This window comes from Osmerus eperlanus, chromosome 1, assembly GCF_963692335.1.
Source record: "Osmerus eperlanus chromosome 1, fOsmEpe2.1, whole genome shotgun sequence".
In the NCBI taxonomy this organism is placed as follows: domain Eukaryota; kingdom Metazoa; phylum Chordata; class Actinopteri; order Osmeriformes; family Osmeridae; genus Osmerus; species Osmerus eperlanus.
In genome coordinates, this window is record NC_085018.1 from 17728405 (window position 1) to 17748750 (window position 20346).

At 41.9% G+C, this 20346-nt stretch overlaps 2 protein-coding genes across 2 annotated transcripts; both read right to left on the reverse strand.

Moving 5' to 3' along the window:
* Nucleotides 1–642: 642 nt before the first annotated feature.
* pa2g4a (proliferation-associated 2G4, a) lies at nt 643–5521 on the reverse strand. The gene is made up of 13 exons (XM_062465428.1): nt 5330–5521; nt 4245–4373; nt 3844–3949; nt 3010–3079; nt 2798–2890; nt 2597–2660; nt 2394–2472; nt 2206–2284; nt 1960–2093; nt 1758–1852; nt 1541–1668; nt 1323–1376; nt 643–1206 (listed from the first exon to the last, which is right to left on the reverse strand). The coding sequence occupies exons 1-13, from the start codon at nt 5409–5411 to the stop codon at nt 1144–1146; spliced, it is 1176 nt and encodes a 391-aa protein (XP_062321412.1). The 5' UTR covers nt 5412–5521; the 3' UTR covers nt 643–1143.
* A 339-nt stretch (nt 5522–5860) lies between these two features.
* On the reverse strand, nt 5861–20240 carry erbb3a (erb-b2 receptor tyrosine kinase 3a). The gene is made up of 29 exons (XM_062465439.1): nt 19925–20240; nt 16119–16276; nt 15537–15723; nt 14690–14815; nt 14451–14513; nt 14221–14339; nt 13809–13950; nt 13537–13650; nt 13302–13419; nt 13100–13173; nt 12899–12989; nt 12424–12441; nt 11736–11953; nt 11450–11582; nt 11050–11143; nt 10533–10687; nt 10389–10442; nt 10125–10266; nt 9910–10029; nt 9616–9714; nt 9332–9517; nt 9062–9217; nt 8696–8771; nt 8466–8612; nt 8209–8306; nt 7910–8095; nt 7723–7782; nt 7344–7614; nt 5861–7100 (listed from the first exon to the last, which is right to left on the reverse strand). The coding sequence occupies exons 1-29, from the start codon at nt 20004–20006 to the stop codon at nt 6238–6240; spliced, it is 4350 nt and encodes a 1449-aa protein (XP_062321423.1). The 5' UTR covers nt 20007–20240; the 3' UTR covers nt 5861–6237.
* Nucleotides 20241–20346: the final 106 nt, after the last annotated feature.

The window sequence follows — 20346 nt, forward strand, 5'->3', positions numbered from 1 at the left end:
TTTAAATCATTGATCATGCAATGTAGGCCTAATATATGAGCATGAGCTGACACAAACGAAAGAAAGCCCTTATGAATATAAATGTAATTGATTTATTTCATTTTATAAAAGCCCAACAGCAAAACAAATCAAGAAGTTCAGGGTCGGGGGACACAGACGATCTGGACTCATCTGATTCAGATCTTGTCATATTGTGAAGCACATACTGACTTTAATTTAACTTTTTGTTTCCTTCAGCTGCATTCTTGATGTTACCAACACTGACTCATCAGATTAGAACACGCAGCATCATTTAAATATAGTAGATTAAAGGTTTCCCCCCAAATCCATAATGTAATTTTATCTTTACAGATAAACTGTAGAAGTATTTTAAAGGGATTTCAAATACAATTTGGCTAATATCTGATGGAAGTAGGTGTAGCAGTGTTCCCAAAAGTGAGGCCGGGTGTTGGTACTGTAATTCTGTAGACTAAATGATACTCCATATAAATACATATAAAGTTAATTATAGTGAATTATATGCAATCATTAATAACAAGCAATCATCTTCCATCAACAACACTGCCATATCAAGCATCTGTAATACTTTTTGAACCCATGTATAACTGGCAAGACATTGTGAACAATTTAGCCAAAACAATATTTCTTAACAGTTTGTTTTTACCATTTTAATTTAGAAAGTTCATAACATATTACCCATGTAGCAAGATTTTCAGTCAGGTGCATCACCCAACAGTAAGGTGTAAAAACACATTTCTAAAAAATGTAAATAATCCAAAGTGTGTTTTCCCATTTTTCATTCCAGTTACAGTATCAATGGTCAGAGCAGATAAACTCTGTGGAAAAGTTAAGTTGTTTACTTAGATGTGAGGCTTTACCTTTGTGAATGTTTGTGTTTGGACTTGAGAATCCCCAGAATGGCATAGAACACCAACAAATGTGTATTCCACAAGTTTGGTGCATCCAATAAAAGATCATAATTAGATCCATCAGATTTATTTTGTGGGCTCAAAACCAGAAAAACATATGGGGACAAAAAAAACATTACAATTGGCAAATATGTAATTTCCTTTCCTAATTTTAAATGTTCTGTTATTTGGGGTGTTGGTATGAGTTTGCGTGTTTCCCAAAGACAGGTAGAATCTACTCTGCAGCCTCAGTCTCCTCAGTCGGCTGCCCAGTAGCTGTCTCAACTGTCTTGGAGGCCTGGAGGAGATAGAGGAGAAGTAGATGAGAACATACAGAACAAAAAAGAGAATTGTTTCTTATTTAATAATAGTATAGTGTAGATAATAATAGTATTCAGGAAAAACAAAAATAACCTTCTTTTTCTTCTTCTTCTGTGTTTTGCGACTTGCTGAGCTCTGTAGTAGAGTCTAGAGCGGAAAAAATAACTTGTCATGCCTCGAGGTACTACAAGTCATGGGGTAATATTTGTGTTATTTATGTAGCGCAACAGTTTATTTAATAAAATGGATTGCGCCCCCTGTGCATTCCAGCAGTCCTGAATGTTGAATGTGTGTAGGCAGGCGGGTCTTACCATGAGTTCAGCATCCTGCACCTCGTGCTCTGACTTGTAGAGCTCAGGCTCAAAGGGTCCATTGGTGATTCTATGTGGGCCATTGGCCATCAGCAGCACTGTGAACTTAAACTGAGCCACACACTCTCCTGAGAAAGAACAAGACTGTCAGAACAAGAAAGTGGGAAAGGCCATGCATCCAGACACTGTGCAAGAGGGGAGAGAGAGCGAGACATACCTTCCTTGTCATTGAGCACGCTGAAAGGCTGTAGGAGCTCATGTTTGGCACACTCCACCACACCCAGACGGGCCTTAGCTTCATCCTCAAATGCCCTGAGGTCAGGAGAACAGGAGAGCTTAAACATGAAACTTTCAAACAAAAAAAGCATTTGCATGGTGTCTGACTGCAAAGGAGAAAACAGAGTGATGTCATACTATACCTTAGGGTGAAAGGCATGGTGTCAAAACGTCGTTCCACCTCACTAAAGAACATGCGGGAGGTCTTCATCTTCAATCCATACTGCTTGCTGGGGTCCCTCTTATATATAGTTGTCCTCTGTCCTCCATCCCTGGCCTGGAAAGATAAGGGGGAAAAAAGTAAGATTTTCTAGTAGAAATTCCGTTTTTTTGTACATTTCTGGTCAGAAATTTCTAAGAAAAGAAGGTAAACTGATCTGAACACTCACTTTTCCTTCTCCAGTACTGATCAGCACATCAACAGCATATACCTCATGCACCTCAAACTCTGCCTTCTCGTGGTCCTTTCTGTCAATAGACAGTAATTGATAGTCATTGACACCAAGATGTTAAAGACAAAAAACCTATTCTTCTAAACTAGTCAGCCTATGGTCTACATAAAAAAGTAACACCTTACCTTTGCTGGTCTGTGGGGTTCTGAATGATAGTTTTTTCTCCATCGATTACATGTTGTTTTAGCTGATGAGACAGCATACCTTCAACAGAAATTTAAGATAAATCATAATCTTACAATTAATTTGCTTGGACTCATAAAGGAAAGTTTGACTCAATTTCCTCTATCTGGCAAACCAACTTTCTAGTACAACCTCTGAGCCTCACCCTCAATTGGTGAACATTTGAATGATTGGGCAATCTTGTTCCAAGCCTCTGTCACCTGAGAGTTCTGAGAAAACGATAAGAATAAAACTGACAATGAATGAAAACCAAATGTATTCATCAACCAAACTTGAAAAACTGGAAATACTCAGTTGTGTGTACAGTTTTGGTTAGGTGTGAAACACTAGCAAAGGGGGATGCTACCTGGTTGCCAGGTTTGACCAGGCGCAGAGCAGCTTCTGCACAAAGGTGAGCTGCTTTGATCACATCTGCTTTACGGCCTGTAACTGGAGTCTCCTAAAGTGGAGAAAGGGGGGGGGGGGGGCAGAAGACAGGTCGGGGAAGACTTGTTACACACAGAGGGACTTCAAAATGACAATTTCTACAGAGAATTTTCTTCCCTCACAAGAACATACCTTAGTGGCTCCAATAACAAAGCTATGAGCAACATTGGCAATGAAGCCGTCAATATGGACGCCAAGGTCACTAAAAAAAAAGAAGAAACAGGTAGACACAGAAACTTGATCATCGGGATGAATAAAAGCTAAAGTGGGTAACACTTTCTCAGCCCATCACAGTTGGGAATATCTTTGTGCTTAAGGACAATATTGGTTCATTGAATTTATAAATATCAATCACATTAAGCATTCAAAAAGTCATCTGCATACAGGTCTAGACAGAAAATGCATTTACCTAGTAGTAGGAACATGCCAAAGGGATATACCAAAGGGTGAAAGTTGTTGATGAGTCATGATAACCTACACATACTTACTATACTATAAGGTATTCTCTTGGCAGTACCACAGATAATTCCACTACTGTTCAGAGGTAGAACTTATTTAACAATATTTCTTTAGACATTAGATTTATTTGATACAAGACATGACTGGGATGGTCAACATAGAGACAAAGACACAGTGGCAATCCAACAAGTAAGATGAAACGGCTATCTATCTACATGCATGTTATGTTCAGGGGCTATAGTGAAACCATCATTACAATTATGCCAAGTCAATAGGACTGATACAAGTAGACTTGGAATGCGAATACATTTTAACATGTCAAACCTTAATTGTCGTTTGCCACCATACACAGGGAGACAGGAGCTAATGCTTTAGACATCAGGAAGAAAACCCTTCAGACCCCTGATAACGCCACAAGAGAGAGACGAGCAAGACAACACACACTTGGGAGACTGGAGACACAAAGGACATAGGGGGAGGAATGTTACTATGGATGGAGGTGCCTACATTTTTACCAGATCCCCATCTTTAAGTGTGTAGTCAGGATCACTCTTCAGGGGAGAGAAGTGGCAAACACAGTTATTGACTGAGACGCTGGTGGGGAAGGCAATGCCTGGAAGAGGGAAGAAAGAACCACCAAATCTTCATTTGGAAATCAGCCACTTCGTGTGCATGTGTGTGTGTGAAAGAGATCTATCAAAATGTCCTACTAGTACTTTCAGACACCTAAGCAAAGTTCATGCCCCCTCTGAATCTGTGAAAATTCTACATCCAGATGATAACTGAACTCTTTCATGAGTGAAGCCCTGATGTGACCTACAAGAGTCCTTGCAAACAGTCTTATCTCTCTCTCTCTTATGTTATGAGCTCCATGTACTTCTCTCCTTGTCCTGACCCATGCCCCTCACCTTTTTTTATGTCTTTCTCCTTCTTGAAGACCTTCCCAGTCTCTGCCATGATATGAGCATCCCCCTTCACACACAGGCTGAGGACGGAAACCCCTGCTGTGGCTGCCTCCATCACCATTCGTAGGGCCTCTAAGTAACAGACAGGAGATGGGGTAATGTGTGAGATTGAACAATAAGAAAAGACGGAAAATAGCATATTTTATCCACAAAAATGACTGCATGATGAGGTAGGCTTACGTCTATGTTTTTGGTAGTGTCGGCATGTATAAAACATGTTAGGGCTACCTTTGAAAGTTACTACCTGCCTATTTAGTTAACAGCAAGTTAAAACAACGTTGGAATGTGGAAAGATGTGTTCAGTCAATTTTGCCTTTATTTGTCATTGTCAACTATTACTAAAGTAGCTAATACCTTTAGTTAGCAAGCTTAATTACCCCAGACCCGAGTCCTGGGTTTTTATAAATCAGGAGGCAATGTCATTGGATAAACTTATTTTTTTGCGGTTATCGCAGCGCGTCTAATAACTGTTACAGTTCACGAAAAGTTTGAATGAAAACATAAAAAACGTTGCAAGTCGCTCCTTGGAGTTTTTGCAGTTGTGAGTTAGCGTAAGTTTCTATGGAAGGTGCTAGTCTTGATGTAAACCAGCTCATTTAAACAGAGGAAGTTTGCTACCTAGCTAGCTAGCTGACTAGCTGGCTAGCTAGCAGCTCAGGGCCACATACAGCGGGAATAGCTACTGATACTACCGGAATAGTACAGTACAAGCTTGCTATTATCTGGATCAAATTAGAGGACTGCTTCATTGTTAGATACCAAGCGCTAAGTGGGCTTCATTTGTTTTAGTTTTTTATCAATTTCCATTTACTCTTAGCACGTTACTGAATTGAGACTGGCATGTCAACGCAAAGCACATGGCTGCTCGATTGAGGTGACAGATAACTTAGCGTAGCTAGCTAGCAATCTACCAGTTATCTAGCTAGCTAGCAAGCTAGCAAGCTAACTACAAGCTGGTGGTGGTGCACGGCGCGACAGGCCAAGCATGTCACCTCATTCTTGTCACACACATTGCTACGATAACTTACGGTTGGCGATGTCACCTCCCATTTTATACTTGGTGACTACCAAATCCTCGGCGATAGTTTGCTCTTGTTCGTCATCAGACATTTTAACGGCGGATTTCTTTACAACTCAATGTGTTAAGTAACCCAACAGACACACTCCCAAGCTCCTAACTGTCCGATCTCTGGTCAGGTCTAAACCCACTAAGCCAGCCCCTTCTCCGCACATCCACCCACTTCAATGCGACGTAAAAGTTGCGTCACAAAATTACAAACCGCCAAAATGCAGTTGCGCTAGTGAATCAGTAATAGTTTCATTCTTTACCATTTCCCGTAAGTTTGTCTTCACATAGTCGCACAATTAAGATTGTTCTAAACCCCAAACGTTAGTATTGAGACAAAATGGATACATGTACTTATGTTCTTCGAGATTAGTCCACCCATAGGCCTACCTAGACTATTCAAATACTAGCCAGCTAAAAGCTTATCTAATAGTGGCCTACTCTTTCTAGCATGGAAAAGCTGAGGATGTAGGATCAAACGCTCAATTTCAAACATATTGAAATACCTTTATTTTTTCTGAAACAAAAACAATATAATGTAAGATGAATGATTCTGTAAGTCATGAATAAAATGTATGAAAAAAGACAGTTGTTCAAATAAATTTTGTTCTTACATAATGCACTACAAATACAACAAAGCTTGTAATCTGGCCATTTATAGTAGTGTAGGCTACTCTGCACTCAGTCCCTTTATTGGTTGTACTGTTTTAATACCAGAGTTGGCACAAAAAACACACAATGGAAATGTAAACTTGTAACAGACACATAATTGATCAAAAAAAGTGATTTGGATTGCTTGCATTTGTCTGGTTCCTTCATTATTTTCATGGAAATGCCACAGCTACATGCTTCTTATCTCTTACTTTAGCCTCACGTCCGCAATGCATTGGGCTTTAAGAACAATCTGCTGTGCCAGTAGTCTGGATTGTCAAAAGACTGATCTCCGCCACCAGGCTCCCCAACCCCAGCACGCACTTTCACGTAGGTCCCAACCCCAGGGTGCTGAGTCCCCTGCCTACCAAAGGCACCCTCATCTTCTCCCTGCATGTTTTGGTACTCGACTGAGTTCCCAGCTCCAAGGACCGCCATGGAGTCCATCTCCTCATACGCATACTCCTCCTCCTCATCCTCTCCTTGCAGCCTCAATCCATCCCTGCCACGAAGAGCCTGATGCAGCCTGGGCTGGCTGTTAGTGTACTGATAGTCATTCTCTACATATTCATTGTCTACAACCTCTTTCTTAACTTTACGTCTAACTTTCAGACGCTCCTCTGCAGTTTCACTGGGTTTAGGGACATCTGGACTTGGGGGGTCGTTGGTTTCTGTTTCAACACTTCTAATGTCCATGTACTCATATTCAACCCCACCAGAACCCTGCTCTTCGATGTTGTCTGAATCATAACTGTCTTCTGTACTCTGGTTGTCATAATTTTTGGTTTGGCCATCACTGCCCTGACAACCAGATGTACGGTTACCTGTGCACTCTGTGCCTAGTGGTGTTAATGAGGAGCCTGATCTCTTATTCATCTTTAACCACTGTGCGCCATCTTTAGGGTGACTAGGATGTTGTCTGGTTGTCTGGAGAGATATCATGCATGCCTGTTTGTTCATATACTCATATTCTTCACTGGCACTGTCTGGGTCCTCTAATAGTCCTGAGGAGCGCTGGGGTAACTTGGACAATGTTCTCTCGTGAGGCAGGGTGACTTGAGAGGTGGAGAGTAGTAGGCTTTCTGGAATAATAATCACAGAGATTTGGATGAGTTATAGGAAAAGGAACATTACATTTTTTCACATACTTGCCATCTACACTCATATTATATTGGTGTACTTGTAAGCAAGTTAGTTACACTGGCTCAGAATAATTGAGACATACTGTATATATATAAAATATATATATTTGTATTATTATTTACAATACATATATTATACACCCATTTATCTTTAGGAAAATCATGTGTGGGCTCTGTAAGTACCTCTCTCGGGGCTGTCTCCTAGACCAGGGAGCACATATCCATTGTGGTCCTCCTCCCCCTCTGTATCTGGGGAGAAGGTCTCTGGCGGCCCCCCTGACATGCTGTCTCTCTGAGACATGTAGGCACTGTCTTCTCGATGTCGCTTCCTCCTGAGGCTGCCAGCTAATGAGACATCCTCGCTCATCTCGAGCTCCACCACGGTGCCCCGGCCCTCAGAGCTCTCAGACACGGTGCGAGCAGAGTTAAGGCGAGAACGCGATGGCCACATGTACTGTATACAAGAATAGAAAAGATACTTATGTGTATGTAATGCTAGACATTTGTCAGTAATACATCAATAGGATACAGGGTGGATAACAGATGAAGATGAGAGACCAACCTGTCCTGGATTTTCAACACCTGGGGTCATGGGCAGGTACCCTGCCATGCTGGAAATCCCCTTAAGAATAAAACAGAATGGGATGGATTAGGGACATGAATATCTGTCTATAACATACCCCATATGTATCTATATACATATTGTATAGATAGAATGTGATGACGTGATATAATGGCCCTTCACCCACCCTGTGGCTATCCATTCTGGAGAGGCGAGGGAGACTCTTGGACTGTGACATGTAGTGAGGAGGCGTGGCCATGCCAGATTCCAGCCCCTCCTCATCCAATCCTTGTAGCTCTCCATGTAGGTCGCCCAGCTCTGGTCCCCGCTGCTGTGCCTCATCCAGACCTGAGTCTGACAAGCTGCAGTCCCCCTGGTGGTGATAAATAGCAACCACAAATGGCTCATATAGAAGTAACACATCCATTACCAGGTAAATGAGACAATCCCCAATTTAGTTTTATTTCTCCTCATTCTCAAACCTACCTTGATTACCAGGTAACGGGGTGGGTCTCTTGCCATTCTGGTGAATTCATTGGCCAACTCCTTAAAGGTTGGACGGACATTCTCATCAATCATCCAACCTAAGAAGAAGAAAAAGAGACCAAGGACAACGTGAGAATGTATAAATACCAGTTATTGAACATTAATGAGTGTAGATGTATTGTATAATTCTCGAATGCTAGAATGCTAGTCTGAGTGCTGGACAGAGGAATTGAGGATGAGGGAGTATGGTTGCTTACACTTGACCATGACCATATAGACGTCTATGGTGCAGATTTGGGGCTGGGACAGACGTTCGCCCTTCTCCAGCAGATCCGGTACTTCCTGTGGACGCATTGTCGTGTAGGGCTCAGCCCCATAGGACATCATCTCCCACACGGTCACACCTGCAAGGAAAAATGTTGACATGAAGTGTGTTCTTTTTAAAGTTGTAATCATGATAGCTCAACTGTCATGCATTTAGACTCACCATAGCTCCAGACATCACTCTGATGTGTGTATCTGCGGAATAAGATGCTTTCCAGAGCCATCCACTTGATAGGTGCCTGTGGTCAGAGAAGAAAGTATGTAAGTATGCTCTCTTTTAGAGAAGACAGAAAAGTCCATGTTTTTTGAGAAAAAAGGGGGGCATTTTGAACTACTGATGAGAACCGATCACAACATATTATATAAACGTAACTGATAAAGTTACTGATAGGACAATAAGGTTTTCCTTGTGGAAGGTACCACTCAGGACCAGAATCATCAAAGGTGTCATTTGAGCACGGCTAACATCAATGAGGACTCTCTGGTAACAGTATGTTTCCCTACAGGGAGTAGCCATTTCAATACAAACCTTGGACTCATTGTAAAAGTACTTCTTGTCGTCAGGGTAGAGCAAGTCTGCGATGCCGTAATCAGAGATCTGGACGATGAAGTCATTCTTCAGAAGCACGTTCCTGGCTGCCAGGTTCCTATGGACCATCCTGTGTTCTTCCAGGTAATACATACCCTGTAGGGGGAGAGATAGATGACACGTCACAAATACCATTCATATACACACAAATACCATTCATATACACACATGAATTCAAAGACATACAGATACACACAGAAGATGTCTCACCTTGGCAATCTGCACACACCAATTGAGTAATCTCTGAGGGTTAAGGCTGTCTTTTTGATGCCTGATGTGCTCCAATAAGGATCCCTGTGTGCTGAGCTGGGTGACAAGCTGCATACTGGCACCTGGACAGATGCCCAGGAGCCGGACCACATGAGCATGGTCTAGACTGCCCATTGCCAACATATGCTGCAGGTGTTACAAGGGATCATCAGTAAACACATTTACTGATGTGTGTACACAATATGTGTGAAAATATATCTGGTATAATGTGTTGGTTCTCTCACATCAGTGATTTCATGGAAGGCCTGTCGGCCCGTGCGATCATGAATAGTCTTGATGGCAACTGGGAGCTTCACTGAGTCTCCCTCTGGCATCCATACCCCCTGAGAGAGGTGGAGAAACCGACAGAGAAGAAGAGAGAATGATAAGAATATACTGTAGTGACAAAGGAGTGAGCCAAAGGTCTCATACCTCTACATTCAACACTGGAGATTAATAGTAGTGAGGATATTGAATAGGTTTGCATAAAAAATCGGGAGACAGATCACTAACATAGTCCCAGTTTGCTTATGTCATACCTTGTGGACAGAGCCAAACACTCCAGTTCCCAGCAGCTTGATTTTACGGAGCTCTGTGATCTTCAGGATACGAGCATGAACTTTGACTCCTTTATCACTGGGATCTAATGGCTCGAAACTCTGAACACACACACACACCCAGAAAACATGTTAGCGCATGTGCACTGTTACAGTACTGATTCAGAAGCTCACACCCACTCTTTTCTCTGACTCACCTCTCCACTTGCCATGTATCTCCTCATAGCCCTCTTGCGGCGGATAGCAAGGCTGCGGCGGTACAAAACACTCATGATGAAGATTGAGGTGCCAACAAAGCACGCTAATATCACCCCCAAAACGATTCCTGTCGTGGCTCGGCTGGATGGAGACACAATGGGAGAAATGTCAGTCTATGAGTTTTTAACATGAAAGGTTTTGGTTCCTGGGTTCTCCTTTTATTACTAAGGAAGATATATTGATAATCTTGCACAAACCCTCACCTAGAGGTGGATCTGTCAGGCTCCAGACAGTCCTCAATGCCTGGGCCTAAGCACCTAGATGTACAGAGCGCAGAATAGTTTAACACACACACAGTCAGAAAGACAAACACACACACACACAAGCATAATTACATAATCTCTCACCCCAGGGTACAGTTGAGGTGGCAGGGTTCACATTGGCGTTGATAGTTTGGGTACTTAAAGATGAGCCCCTTCTCTGACATCACCCCCTCAGGACACATGGACACACAGTGAGGACCGTCCTTCAGACTGGCACACACAACACACTCATCTGCACCCTGAAGAAAGAGGGTTGAGAAAAAAACATACAGTAATGCACAGAATGTCTACAACATATTTTAAAATGTAAGTCACAATTTGGTGACACCACTTGGTGGCAGTAGTGTACAAAGAGCTGAATGGACGGCAGTCGTGGAAGTGTGACTTGTCTTATAACAAGGGCATAGGTTTGTTTTCAAATGTGGGTGGGACAGCTTTTTTTATAACTGCGGATGCGGGTGTGAAATAAAATTGTCTTCATAAAAATTAGGGTGCAGATTTGCCATTTTCAAAAAGTGTACATACATAACATGTTTCATGAAACCTATGTCCTTGTCTTGTAGACATTTTGAAAAGACAAGGTTGGTGGTGGAGGACATACCGGGCCTGTACAGGTGGGTTGTCCTGTCTGGACCTCACACTCAGAGTGACAGGATATGCACTTGCCTTCTTGACTAGCAAACTCACGTCCATCTCTGGGAAGACAGAGAAAAGTTTACAACACAAAAACACACACATTTAGCAGACACTCTTATCCAGAGCGACTTATAGTAAGTACAGGGACATTCCCCCCGAGGCAAGTAGGGTGAAGTGCCTTGCCTAAGGACACAACATCATTGGCACAGCCGGGAATCAAACCGGTAACCTTCAGATTACTAGCCCGACTCCCTAACCGCTCAGCCACCTGACTTCCCTGGACACATTTGCTGTATATATTTGGACACATTTAATGTATATATTATGTACATTCTGCTTGATGAAGGGATGAGTACACTACTGACCCTGATAGAAATTTGCACATTGGGACGCATGTGCCTCCTCGGCTGTAGTTCTTACAGGAGAGACACTGGTTGGGCCCAGGACCCCAACATCCCTCAGAAGAACACAAGGCGTCACACACGTGGCCCTCTGCAACTACACACATGGAATACAGAAAACATGATGACAGGCTGTGAACATTATGTAAACATTTAATGTATCAATAAAAACAATAATACATACTGCATGACACATTTCATACGTTTTATACATGACACACACACACACTGTCCCTTCCCCTTTCATTACCACAGTTGATCTGTGGTTGGTTTTCCTTGATGTCGATGTTCTTGTGGCGGCGCATGGGCCGAGAGCTACTGTTGAAGAGGCGTGTCCAGTTGACTGTGTCATGGTAACACAGCTGGCTGTTTCCTGTGATGTAGACACCGCCGTCGTTGATCCTGTGTAGCGAGCGCAGACCCAGGGAGGTCAGGGTAGGGATCCTCATCACCAGCAGTGAGTAACCCCTGAGCACGAAGAGGAGTAGGGTAGGGGTTACCATGGCAACGTGACGGCAGGAATAAAGAGGGGCCAGAGGGGTCAGGAAACAGCCAAATCAAACAAAGGTCAAAGGATTCAGACACGCACAATTATGATGGAAAAGAAAACAATTGACAGAATCAGTCACCAAAATGAAATCATTGGATTTGTTCATTCATAATGCAATGAGAGTGTACACACAGTCCAGCTGCTTCACAACCATCCCATACTCCCTCATTGGCCTATATAATGACCATATTAAGAGCAATAGACATATGAAAAGAAATGAGTAAATATCCCACCACCACCAATTGATTTGTCGTGTCTTGGATGTTTCTTTAAAGGAATATGTTATATTAGTAAAAGGTCAGCAATAGCTTGTTTTGGTTAAAAGGTCTTGTGATTATCAATAAGAGGAACCAGGAAGCCCAGTGCAACACATGACACACTACTGTACCTTTTAGAGCTCACTCCTCTAATGTAGCCAACAGGGGGAAGACAGAGGGAGCCATGAGAGGGGGTACAGGACATGACACAACATGACAATAAGACACAGGACATGCATGTCATGGAGATGTGATATGTATGGAGTCATACAACATCGACAATAAGACACAGGACATGCATGTCAAGGAGATGTGATATGTATGGAGTCATACAACATGCCAATAAGACACAGGACATGCATTTCATGGAGATGTGATATGTATGGAGTGATACAACATGACAATAAGACACAGGACATGCATTTCATGGAGATGTGATATGTATGGAGTGATACAACATGACAATAAGGCACAGGACATACATGTCAAGGTTTAGTCTACAATGCAACGCAAAACAAAAGGCTAAGTTATTGGTCCAGGTGACATTGTGCAATAGGAAAAACTTCAGTTCTAAATAATAAGGATAGAAGTCAAATGATTGGTTACCTGTAGAGCTTTCTTCCTTGTATGGTTGACAGGTTGGAGAACACAGACAGATCAGACATACTTTCAGGCCATGACTGAATACTCAAAATATCTGGGAATTGGAGATATGATATAAGATTCAAAGAAGGGCATAAACATCTTGGAACTTACTGGAATAAAGACTTTCCAACGAGCCACACATGCAAACAGACTCACACATACCTGTGATCTCTCTCACTGTTTTAAATATTTTCAGTTTCTCTGGATCCAGAGCTGTGATGTTTTCGTAAGCATCACTTTACAAAAAAAAAGATATTTTGGACAGGGAGTAATATTTGAATGACAAGAACAGTAATATACAGTAATATAGTACCTTTGGAGGTAGCCAATTTACAACTTTGATTCTGTCACTACAGTTTCTTACCCTTTTATTCCGGTAACCAGGAAATGTAGGCTTCCTTGAATCTTGGTGCAGTTAATGAAGCTGTCAATATTCCTAGAGTCCACTGTCTGTCTTTCGTCTGTGCCTGTACCAACACAAGCTAAAGGAAAAGTGGAGAGGGCAGGGGGAGGAGAGGAGAGAACAATATATCTGTCAATAGGATTGCTATTGGGGCCAATGAGTGAGGAATTGTTACATAGGAGTATGTGTAAGATACCTTTAGGACAGAGGCCTCCACAAGGCTCACATCTCTTCACTCCTTTCTTCTCCACCTCCATCTTATTAAGGGGGCAGCTGCTGACACAGGAGCTCCCATCTACCACAAAGTTGGCTGTGAGGAAAACAGAGAAGGAGTGAAAAGAATAAGAACTCTTTAGATAACAAATTAAAGCTACAGTGAAATAGAGAACAAAAGGCTTATAAACTTGATGTTTGAGATACGAGTTGTGATGGTGTGTAGTGGGTGAAGTAGTCTGTCTGAGAACTTACGGGGACACTGGGCCACACATATGGAGCCGTATTGATACTTGGCATTAGGGTTGTCCTCCACTTTAAAGGTGTGCTTGTTGTAGATAAGGGTCTGGGGACACTGGGGCACACAGGAGCCTGAGTTGTTGAAGTTTCTACAAGCCTGGGAGAGAATTTACATTTACATTTATTCAATTAGCAGACGCTTTTATCCAAAGCGACTTCCAAGAGAGAGCTTAACAAAAGTGCAAAGGTCACTGATCATAACAACGAGATAGCCCCAAACATTGCGGGTAGCCAAAACATGAAGCATACATTGTGAATTGTATTGATAACATACAGTAGCTCACATATTTAGATGTGTTTGTGTGTGTGTGTGTGCGTGTATCTCTATGTGTGTGTGTGTTTGTATAATGCACCATAGCAGACTCACAAAGCAATCTGTATCCAGGGGTCCAGTGCATCCTCCTGCACACTCCATATGACAGCACTCACTGGGGCTTTTACCAAAACAGCGGCCGTTACATTGGGGGGCACACACTGTCTTGGTCACTGAAAAAAAAGATGCCAGTTAAAACAGTTGCACTTAAAACTCACGATAAAGTGTAAGTACAGAACTCACATCAGGAAGGTGTTGTTGTGAGAGCATTATGAGAGACTTACATATTTGGCAGGTTTCATTGCTGGACCCCCAGCAAGTGCCCCCACACGCCTCATCACAAGATGCTGAAATAGAAGACACATTACCAAAACCAAGTTAGAAATAATTTGTACTAATTAAGCTGGTCTCCTTCACTAAAGTTTCAATAAAGGTAAAAATTCTTCAAAAGAACCTTTACTCTAGATGTTCATTAAAAAAACATTGAGTCCCAGGTCTAGCCAGCATTAACTACTGTCCTCACCTATGGGTCCATTATCATTAATTATGACCTCTGAAGCTCCATCCTTCACTATGTCCAGCCAGTTCACCTGAGGGGAGTAGCTAAGGAATTTATTATGGATGATCTGGACGCCTCCCTCCAGTATTTCTGTGGAGGTAACGAACACATACAATCACAACCACAAACACACACACAGACACAAGACATACATATGTACTACAGTTAAAAGTGATAGTGATAATCACTAAAACATGGCAGAACATGTGTATGGATAACAGATCAAAATCTGGTGTGAATAAAGGCCTTCTGCTTATATTTTAACTGACAGTTGATACATGTTATGGAACATTGCAAGGACTTCCCATTAGGAATTTGCTCACACCTGACGCACTCATGTATGTGCTCTTCTACAAACTAACAGCTTCTTAGAGGGTGTGTTTAGCTATGTGGGTGTGGGAGTGCCAACAGTTAACATCCAACTGGCCTGGCAGCCTCTCATTCTGTCCAGCCTCCCACACACAAGAATCAGAATCAGAATGGGATTTATTCGCCATGAAAGTTTGCACAGACAAGGAATTTGCTTTGGCAGGAAGGTGCATACAATAAACATATAGGGACCTAAAATTTAAATATGTGGACTATCTATACTAAGGGTACATAAACTAGCAGTGCTAAGTGGAATTAGAATTCAATAAAATATACAATAAAATAAAATATAAGTTGCAAGCACGTACATACTATGACTAACATACTGCCAGTCAAGTCAGAGTGGGAAGCCTTTAGTAACATACTGTTGATCATGTCATAACAACAATTGCTTGTTTTTTTAATGTGTGTGTGTTTGTATGTTCCTTTAAAGTGCGTTTACCTGTGAGGTGTGTGAGCCCCAGTTCCTGAAGCCCGTACTGGCCATCCTTCTGGTAATTGACAAGGACTGCGAGGGCAAAGCGCCCCTCATACAGAGTGGTACCTCTGATGACTCTCAGCTGGTCCAAGGGCAGCCGGCGGAATTGGTTAATACCTATCAGAATGTAGCCTGTCACTTCCCTGATAGACTGTGGGGGAGTTGGGAGGAATAATTAAGAGTGAGTATATAGAGATATAGAAGATTACACTAAGACAAGTCTGTTATTTTTGTATGTCAGCAGAGCTCAATAATTTTAAATAATGTATCGAAACGCTTGTTACCAGTATTGTGTATGATAAGCTAGCTACTCAGCCACAGTTGGTTTACACCTTGGTTTAGTCATGGCAGTGCACTATGGCAGTGCAACAATGTGGTGGGATGAGGGACTTGTGCACACTAGTCAGTGACATCACTCTCTAGAAACAGTAATAACAGGCCTGTTTTGGTCCACCAACTTGGGCCTGAAACAGTTGGTCTGAGAGAGGTTGGTAATGCATAGGTAGCCATTACTGCACAGCTATTTCTTGCACACACGCAACTCACCTTCAGAAAAGAGATATCTCGCCAGTGTTCCATCATGGTGATCTCCAGGTTACCCATGACAATCTCGCAACCAGTGTACATCTCCTTCATTAGTTTGTATTGCATTTCAGAATTTCCTGTCACACTCAGGGAATTTTTGGTGCCAGTACATATCACCACTAAGGAGAAAAAATACAGTGATTTTGTTATCAAATTAATCTATAATTCCAAGACCAATGTCAATGTTAAATTCCCTGTGGCATTTCTGAACAAAACTAACATTGCTGCCAGTTTCATTGCTAATCGTTGTGTCTTGTTCTTAATTGCTTGGACTACTAGTCAGTACTGAGGCAAATTATGTGATTTATGTTATATCCAGTGATAGAGTACAGGGTAGGCCTTTCTCTGCTGCGAACATACTAGGCCTTGTTTACAGACATTTACAGAGTTCAGTCATTCAATGTCACTTAAACAGAGACTGCTTTGCTATTCAAATCTCAACCAGATGTCAACAGGGAGACAGAGAAAGAGAGAGAGAGAGAGAGAGAGAGAGAGAGAGAGAGAGAGAGAGAGAGAGAGAGAGAGAGAGAGAGAGAGAGAGAGAGAGAGAGAGAGAGAGAGGGAGAGAGAGAGAGAGAGAGAGAGAGAGAGATGGAGAGGAAGAAGGAGAATCTGTTTTATAATCCATTTCAAATGTTAAGTGTGTGTTTGTCACAAGGAAGTCAGTTGGTCAGGAAAAACAATCAGTGAAACCGGAGCAGGTGATTCTCCAGAGAGCATGGCTGTGCATGATTACAGTTCAATGAGCAGGTGAAAATGCCATAAAGTCCAGATAGCAGCCACTTTATTGTATTTGTGAGGCAGGAGATAGGGTCACAGGTGTTGTTAGCTCCACACTGAAGAATGTGAACATCGACATTGATCCTCACCCACATCTTAGGGCTTTGGCTATGTGTCAGAGCTCATGGTACATTCCTGGCCACTTGTTGGCTTCCACTGGCTTGCATGAGAAGATATTGGTGCTCTTATCCATGATCAGGCATGTTACAAAGCAATTGTGCTCTGAAGTGTACTGTACATTGACCAATACGTTTTTTATCACAGCCCAACCTAGGCTAAGTACTGGGCGCAGCCAGCTATCAGTGGATGGCTGAAGCTGTTGACAGTAAATGTCTTGAGGTGGCTCTTGAGAAATAGTCCTGGACATTTGTACCTGTAAAAGGTATACTCCAATAGATGAAAATGTGTTGCAAACACAATGGTTGCACAGACAAGATCCAAGGCAATGTTACATTTTCAAAACATCCCCAAAGGAATGGGCACATTCTGCATTATGAAGAAGACACCCCAACCCCCCAACCCCCCCCCCCCCCCCCCCCGACACACACATACCCGACACACAGAGACACAGCTAAATACATGAGTAACACACAACACTGCAGCTGCAGAAGTTAAGAATCTCAATAGGATGAGTGGGTTCCCCCTCTCAAAGAGGTACTTTCAGTGTTTGCAGATGGATAACACAGGGGGAGAGAAAGGGGTGGAGTTCATATAATGCACTCTCACATACAAAGTCACACACATACACACACGCACAATGGCCCCATTTTGAAAGGGCGCTAAAACAAGTCTTGTAGTACATCAAGATTCCTGCCCAAGCCCGCCCTCTCTTCTTTTCTCTCTCATTTATTTCTCTCTCAAAATCTCAAACCGATACTGTACACAGACTGACTTAATTCTCAGACTTGTTTAATTCTCATTTGTTTAAATCTCAGATTTGTTTCAATCTGACTCATCATCACTCTTTGTTCTTTCTCCATCTGAGTGTCTCGTTTTGTGTCGTGTGTATGAAGTAGCAGTGGAGAGTGAGGTAAACTGAAACTTGGCACAGTACACCAAGAGATTACCGCATACCTCTCTAACTCTCTTTCACACACACACAAACACAAACAAACACACAGAGATATGCAGAGATATATGCACACTGACACCTCTGTATAACATCTATACATTACAACATAAAAGTTTCATCTTGTTGCACAGAAATGTTTGGATGTTTACAACGCTACAATACCTGCTTCACCAAATGGAAAGACAAGGTATTTCAACAATGGGAAACAGGAGTTACACAAGAGTTGTAAAGTATTAAAGAACAAATAGTAAACACCACAACATTGTCTCTGGAAATGACCGCTTTGTACATTAGTTCTTTGTAGAAGTGAAAAACAACCCAATCAAAGTCCTTCACGTTCAATCATCATCCAGATGTATAGGGACTAGTTTGAAGGGTCCTCAAATCAGAGCATGCCTAAGGTCTGAATTATATTTTCTACGTAAGAAAATCTGGTTGAATAGGAAATACCCTTCACAGTGAATAATTGAAATGAGAGAAAGAGAGAGCGAGAAAGAGAGAAAGAGTTTAAGAAGATATAACATTTTAAGGAGACAGAGATATAGTGTAACTAAGCCAAGTGTGAGATAAGGTAAGCTTTTATGTCGTACCAATTGTCCTTATCTCTCAACCTCATGGTGTAATAACACTGGTCTTGCAATCTAGATACAACCAACCCTGTGCCCTGTCCCTAATTCTAAACAGACTGCAAGGCCACCAACAGAGATGACTACATGAGTACGGAGGGCAGGAGTAAAGAGTATTACTTATAAAAGAAATTAGGTCAGAAACCCATCATTGTAATAAACTATAACACCTTGTGACAACTATTTCTGAGCATGTTTTAGGTATTATTTTGTAAATAATACCTAAAACGTAAATGCTGAATAGTTCTGAACCAGGGGGCATTAAAATTGTGCAGTATATGTGATGGATCAAAATCCCAAATCATTGTTCTGCTATGAGTTCATAGGTTCGGACGCTGAATCTATTTACCTCAGTGTATTTCCCTGAACTGATGCCAAGGGCTCTGTCGCCTAAGGTCTGCCCCCTCCCTGACCTGTTTCTGACATTGTTTACCTGTAGTGAAGTGCACCACCTTATTTACCTACTGCCAGACGATGCAGCCTTCATGGAGCCAAAGTTCAGCTTGTGTTCACCACCCAGACAGATTCCAAGCACAACATCTCAATCCCTCTACACACATAAATACACACACACTGATTCATTTGGGATTTGCTGCAGAGATTGCAACTGCCAATACTCTGGAGACCAGTTCAAGTGCATTAAGAGCAAAAAAGGCACAAAAACCCTCAAACTATGTCTCAGCATGTTCTAGGAAGGAACTCCTTTTTTGTTTGCTAGTTATAGCAGTGAGAATAGTACGTGTGGACACAATAGAATCACAGACAATTGAGACAAACATAGCCAAGAAGCAGGCAGAGTACTGAGAGAGGCAGTTGAGTCACTGAAAACAGGTTTTCCACCAATCAAACTGGTTCTGTCTCTAGGGTCTGAATGACAGCACCCCTGATTTCATTGTGAGAGAGAATGTAAAAGCCTTTTGAAGTTGTTTTGCACTTTACAAAACAGATGCCACTTAACTAACACATTAATTATGAATTAAACAGTGACAGTAACCATTTACACATTTATTTTATCCGCAACTTCAATGCTAGTCATTCATTTGGGGTTTAAGTCCATTTGTCCATACTATTCTTCAAAATGGAACACTTTAAGGACTGTTAGATCTGAGTTTAATTAAATCTGGATCCAGGGGGTAATTTATTTCTTTGATATGAGGTGGGGGGTTGTTGTTTTATCGGAAATTATCTCGTTTCTCAGGTTGACCTATACATATTTCCCGGTTTTCAGCATAAGTACACTGGGCATATACATTGAACTAAATCAATTATCTAAACACTTCTGGACCTACCTTCCTGGGTCTGAGCACCGGAAGACCGGAGAAACAATGGTAGCGCGACGCATAGGGTGAGCACCTGCCGGAGTACAAGCATCCTTATTCCAAACACTGGTCCTGTTTAGCAAACATAACGAACTGAAGAAAATACCGGAGGACCTTTTTCTTCTTGTTTGTTCAGTTAGTTCATTTATTAAAATAAATCAATTTAACTATCACTAAGTATATGTCCTCATATCTCAACAACAGAGGCGTTTCAACTATTCGCAACAAAAAAAAAATGTACCAAAGTGCAGTCTCTGAGTGTAACGAGCATATGCTTCTACGCAAATGTAAATGGTTACGAGTAGGCTTGTCACAAGCCATGGAATCTCACAACTTCTTCGATGAGTAAGACCATAGTCACTGATTGGCGAGATGTGTAACCAATCAGAGGC